Below are 6,000 nucleotides of genomic sequence, written 5' to 3'. Positions count from 1 at the left end.
GGGCGAGAGCGGGTGCGGGCGCTGACGACATCCCCGTCTCACCCGGGCCTCGGGGAGGACTTCGGGCCGCGCAGAGCTCGAAGACTTGCACAGTATGACCAAAAGCCCCTCCCTGCCTTCTCTAAGTAGCTCAGCCTGTGTTTCTGTGGCCGGAAAGTTGCAGTTCTCCCCACTCGAGGCCACCAAAGTCAGAAAAGTGCTGCAAATGGGACTCCCAGAGGCCAGGCTGAAGCTGCCACACTGGCTGGAATGGGCCACCTTGGAGGGGGACGTGGGAATTCATTCCAAGGGACGGGGGTTTCTTTCAAAGAGCATGTTGCCTGCTTACAAAGGAGGCTGGCTCTGAAGCCGTCATCTGGAGTCTGTAGTGAAGGCCTTTTGTTAGGGAAACTGGATGGTTCGTGTTCAAAATCCATTTTGCGTGTGTGCAAGGATACAGGTGGTATTAAACAGAAGAGAAAATCAGATGACTGTGAAATTTTCAATACTAAATAAGATGATTTTTAGTTTTTCTAGGGGCACTATTTATTTGTGACCACAATGAAAAATGTAGACAGTGATGATCTGGTAACTGGCGCACTTCCCAAGCTCAAGAGCTCAAAAGAATGGTTGGAGCCCAAGCCTCTATGTTTTATGGAGGTATATAACAAATAGTGTGGGATTTGGAGATTTTTTTACTTGGGTCGTTGCAGTGGGAAGTGACTTGTGCTAAATATATTGTTTTTTCTATTGTTTGTTTTTATTTCATTCTGTTTATTATTCCCTTCACTTTACTAACTTTGTATATTCACTTTGCTGTTTTTTTCCTGACATCTTAAGGTGGAATCATAGGTCATTGATTATATACCTTTTTAAATGTAGCATAGCTGTAAGTTTCTCTTGAGGTACTGCCTTAACTGCATCACCCAAATTTTGATATGATGTATGTATGTATGTATTTATTTATATTTGAGGTAGGGTCTTGCTATGTTGCCTAAGCTGGAGTGCAATGGCACGATCATGACTCACTGCAATCCCCGCCTCCTGGAATCAAGCCATCCTTCCACTTCCTAGTAGCTGAAACTATAGTCGCACACCACCATGTCTGGCTAATTTTTATATTTCCTGTAGAGATGGGATCTCATTGTGTTGCCTAGACTGATCTCCAACTCTTGAGCTGAAGCAATCCACCTACCTTGGTGTTCTAAAATGCTGGGATTATAGCTGTGAGCCCTTGTGTCCAGCGAGTTATTGTTTTTAGATTGTAGTTTCTTTTTTCTAAACAGCTTTAGTAAGATATAATTGATATACAGTAAACTGCATATATTTAAAGTGTGCTGTCTGGTACTGTGGCTCATGCCTGTAATCCCAGCACGTTGAGAGGCTGGGGTGGGAGGATCGCTTGAGCCCAGGAGTCCTGGACCAGGCAAAGCAATATACTGAGACCCTGTCTCCACAAACGAACAAACAATAATAGCCAGGTGTGGTAGCATACACCTATAGTCCCAGCTGCTTGAGAGGCTGAGGCAGGAGGAGCGCTTGACCCCAGGAGTTTGAGGCTGCAGTCAGCTGTGATTGTGCCACTGCATCCCCGCCTGGGTGACAGAATAAGACCCTGTCTCAAATAAAGTATACAAACTTGGTAAGTTTTGACATGTATACACACGAAAACATCACCACAATCAAGATGGTGAACATACTCAGTACTCCCAAAGCTTCCTGACTATTCTGTTGTAATTCCTCCCTCTCTCACATCTCCCCACCACTGCTTTTCTTTCTTTCTTTTTCTCTTTCTCTTTCTCTCTTTCATTCTTTTTCTCTTTTTCCTTTTCTTTTCTTTATTTTGCCCTGTCACTCAGCCAGGAATGCACTGGCGTGATCTCAGCTCAGTGCAACCTCCACCTCCCAGGTTCAAACGATCCTCCTACCTCAGCCTCCCGAGTAGCTAGGATTACAGGCCTGTGCCACCACACCTGGCTAATTTTTTTGGATTTTTAGTAGAGATGGGGTTTCACCATGTTGGCCAGGCTAGTCTCAAACTCCTGACCTCAAGTGATCTGCCCTCCGCGGCCTCCCAAAGTGCTGAGATTATAGGTATGAGCCACCGTACCCAGCCTGCTTTGCTTTCTGTCACTGTAGTTTAGTTTGCGTTTAAAAAATTGTATACAAATGGAATCTTCCAGTATATATTTCTTTTCCTTCTGTTTGGTTTCTTTCACTCATCACAATTATTTTGCGCCTCACCCATGTTGTATGTATCAATATTTCATTCCTTTTTTGGTTGAATGCTATTCCCTTATATGGATATATCCCAATTTGTTCATCCTGTTTATGGACATTTGGGTTGTTTCCAGTTTGGGGCTATTACAAATAAAGCTGTTATGAACATTCATGTGTGTGTCTTAGATGGACATATGCTTTCATTTCTCTTGGGTAGATATTTAGTTGTGGAATGACTGGGTCATATGGTAAATGAATTTTAACTTTTTATGAAGCTGCCAAACTAGTTTCCAAAGTCATTGAATTATTTTGCATAACCACTAGTAGTGTGTGAGAGTTCCAGTTGTTTCATAATCTAGCCAACATTTGGAATAGTTTTATTTACTTACTTATTGTATGGCCTTTTAAACTCAAGACATTTTCAAAAGATGTATAGTGACATCTCATTGTGGTTTTAATTTGCATTTCCTTAATGACTAATGATGAGCATCTTTTCAAGTCTTACTTGCCATTTATCTGTCTTCTTCTTAGGCGAAGTGTTTGTTCAAATCTTTCGCGCACTTTAAAATTGGCAATTTTAGGTTGGGTGGTTTGTATTCTTATTGTTGGACTCTTCTTATTGAGATATAGTTTATATGCCATAAGATTCACTACTTTTTTTTTTTTTTTTTTTTGAGGCGGAGTCTTGCTCTGTCGCCTAGACTGGAGTGCAGTGGTATGATCTCGGCTCACTGCAAGCTCCGCTTCCCAGGTTCACGCCATTCTCCCGCCTCAGCCTCCCAAGTAGCTGGGATGACAGGAGCCCACCACCAAGCCCAGCTAATTTTTGTTTTTGTATTTTTACAAAAAAAGGTAGAGAGGGGGTTTCACTGTGTTAGCCAGGATGGTCTCTATCTCCTGACTTAGTGATCTGCCTGCCTCAGCCTCCCCAAGTGCTGGGAATACAGGCATAAGCCACGTGCCTGGCCAAGATTCACTAAAGTGTACAATTCAGTGTTTTTTATTTTTTAAAAATTCAGAATTTTTATTTTCAGTGTTTTTTAGTATATTCCCCAATATGTGCAACTGTCACCACTATCTAATTCCAGAACATTTAATCACTCCCAAAAAGAAACCTCACACCTTTTAGCAGTCACTCCCCATTCCCCTCCCTCTCTGGCTGCTGGCAACACTCATCTACTTCCTGTCTAAACAGATTTGTCTACTCTGGACATTTTATACAAATGGAATCATGTAGTCCTTAGTGACTGCTTTCACTTAGTATAATGTTTTCAAGGTTCCTCCATGTCATAGCATAAGCAGTACTTTATTCCTTTTGATGGCCAAATAATATTCCATTGTCTGAGTATCACATTTTGTTTATCCCTTCATCAGTGGATGGACATTTGGGTTGTTTCTGTTTTTTGCTATTATGAATAATGCTGCTATGAACATTTGTGTATAACTTTTTAGGTAACATATGATTGCAGTTCTCTTGGGTATGTAACCTAGGAGTGGAATTGTTGGGTCATATGGTAACTATGTTTAACTTTTTGAGGAACTGCTGAACTGTTTCCCACAGCAGTGATACCGTTTTAAATTTTTATAGCAATGTGTGAAAGTTACAATTTCTCCACTGCTCAGAGTTCGTTGAACTGCTTGTATCTGTGGGTTTATAGTTTCTGATAAATCTGTACATTTTTCAGCCATTCTTTCTTTCTTTTTTTTTTTTTCAAGTGAGTCTCACTCTGTCACCCAGGTTGGAGTGCAGTGGCATGATCACTCCAACCTCCGCCTCCTGGGTTCAAGTGATTCTTGTGCCTAAGCCTCCTGAGTAGCTAGGATTACAGATGTGCACCACCATGCCTGGCTAATTTTTGTATTTTTAGAAGAGACGAGGTTTCACCATGTTGGCCAGGCTGGTCTTGAACTCCTGACCTCAAGTGATCCACCTGCCTTGGCCTCCCAAAGTGATGGAATTACGGGCATGAGCCACCATGCCTGGCCTATTTCTTAAAATATTTTTTCTATTCCATCTACTCCATCTTTTGGGAAATACAACTGTATGTACAATAACCTGCTTGAAGTCCTGTAGCTCACTTATATTCTGGTTGTTTTCTTCAGTTTTTCCCCCGTGCATTTCATTTTGGAAAGCTTCTGTTGCTATGCTTTTAAGTTCACTAACTTTCTGTAATGTCTAATCTGCTAATAAACCTACCTAGCATATTTTTCATCTCAAGTATTATAATTTTCATCCATAGAAGGTTTATCTGGATCCTTTTGTTGCTGTCTTTGTTTGTTGCTGCTGCTGTTGTTGAGACAGGATCTCGCTATATAGCCCAGTCTGGTCTTGAATTCCTAGCCTCAAGTGAGCCTCCTACCTTGGCCTTCCAAAGCACTGGGATTACAGGTGTGAGCCATCATACCTGGCACTTAGTTCTTTTTCAAACATTTTCTTCTGTCTCAACATGTCTACTCTTCCTCTAGCTTCCTTAACTTATGAACTACAGGAATAATAATGATTTTAATGTCCTGGTATAATAATTATAGTGTCTTTGTCATTTTGGGGACAGTTTTGGTTAATTTTCCTTATTATTATTGGTTAAATTTTCCTATTTCTTTGTATACCTGGTGATTATTGGTTAAATTTTCCTATTTCTTTGTATGCCTGGTGATTTTTGATTGAATGCAAGACTGAATTTTAACCATGTTGAGTGCCAGATATTTTTGGTTTGCCATAAATATTCTTTTTTTTTTTAAGTACAAGTGCACAGATTTCCCATAAATATTCTTCATTTTTCCCCTCGGATTCAGTTAAGTTACTTGGACACAGCAGGATTCTTTCAGGTCTTGCCTCCGAAGTTTTGCTAGGCAGGACCACAGCAGTGTCTGCCGTAGGGCCAATTTTGTTTCAGTACTGATACAAAACCTTTCCAAATACTCTACTCTATGCACTACGAACTATGGGATTTTTTTTCCTCTGGCTGATGCTAAAGGGAACGAATACTCCTGGGACTGTGTGACCTCTCGGGATTGATTCCTTAATTCTTGCAGGTGTTTCTTTGCCCATTGTTCCTTTGGGTATTTTTCTCACAGGCATATAGTGTTTACCATCAGCTGAAGACTCAAGGGGACCTCTGCGGACTTGACTCTGCAGATCTCCAGAGCTCCATTCTTGTAGCCTTCCTCCCTCTAGTACTCTAACCTATGAACTCCAACTGCTCTGGCCGCTCCAGATTCCCATCCCTACTCCTCAATTCAGGCAGACAGCTGGGCTGTTTGTTTTCTGTTTCTCAGGGGCCAGGAGCCACTGTTCTTCTTTGCCTGATGTTCGATATCTTGGAAACTGTTGTTTCATCTATTTTATCTTTTTTTTAAAGTTGTTTCAGGTGGGAGAGTAAGTCTGTTTCCTGTTACTCTGTCTTGTCCAAAAGTGAAAGTTCTCATCCAGACATTATTTTTTCAAACAGTTGTTTTCTGTTCATTCTTTTACTCGTCATTTCTGCAACTCTGATTATCCATTTGTTGAATCTTTTGATATTATCTCATATGTCACTATGACTCTGTTCATTATTTTCTAATATTTCTTCTTCCTTTTTTTCAGATTGGGTAATTTCTAATGATCTGTCCTCAAGTTCACAATTTTTATGTCATCTCTGATCTGCTGCTAACCCATTGAGGTTTGTTTATTTCTCAAATTTAAGAATTGTATTTTCCACTTGGTTTTTTATCATTTCTATTCTGTGCTAAGATTTTCTATTCATTAATTATGAGCATATTTTTAAGCATAGCTATCATAACTGTCCTGAAATCCTTGTCTTC

At 40.5% G+C, this 6,000-nt stretch overlaps 1 protein-coding gene across 1 annotated transcript in view; it reads left to right on the top strand.

The window, feature by feature from the left end:
• The first annotated feature begins 505 nt into the window (after positions 1 to 505).
• FAM228B (family with sequence similarity 228, member B) overlaps positions 506 to 6,000 on the top strand; it is a 49,124-nt gene continuing 43,629 nt past the window's right edge. Inside the window, 1 exon segment of the mRNA XM_011972709.1 lies at positions 506 to 639. Coding sequence (XP_011828099.1) covers positions 541 to 639 — 99 coding nt within the window. The 5' untranslated portion in view covers positions 506 to 540.

The sequence above is a fragment of the Mandrillus leucophaeus genome, unplaced genomic scaffold (assembly GCF_000951045.1).
Source record: "Mandrillus leucophaeus isolate KB7577 unplaced genomic scaffold, Mleu.le_1.0 Scaffold13, whole genome shotgun sequence".
Lineage (NCBI taxonomy): Eukaryota > Metazoa > Chordata > Mammalia > Primates > Cercopithecidae > Mandrillus > Mandrillus leucophaeus.
The sequence above is the reverse complement of the archived record's forward strand: the minus strand, read 5'-3'. Positions and strand labels throughout refer to the sequence as shown.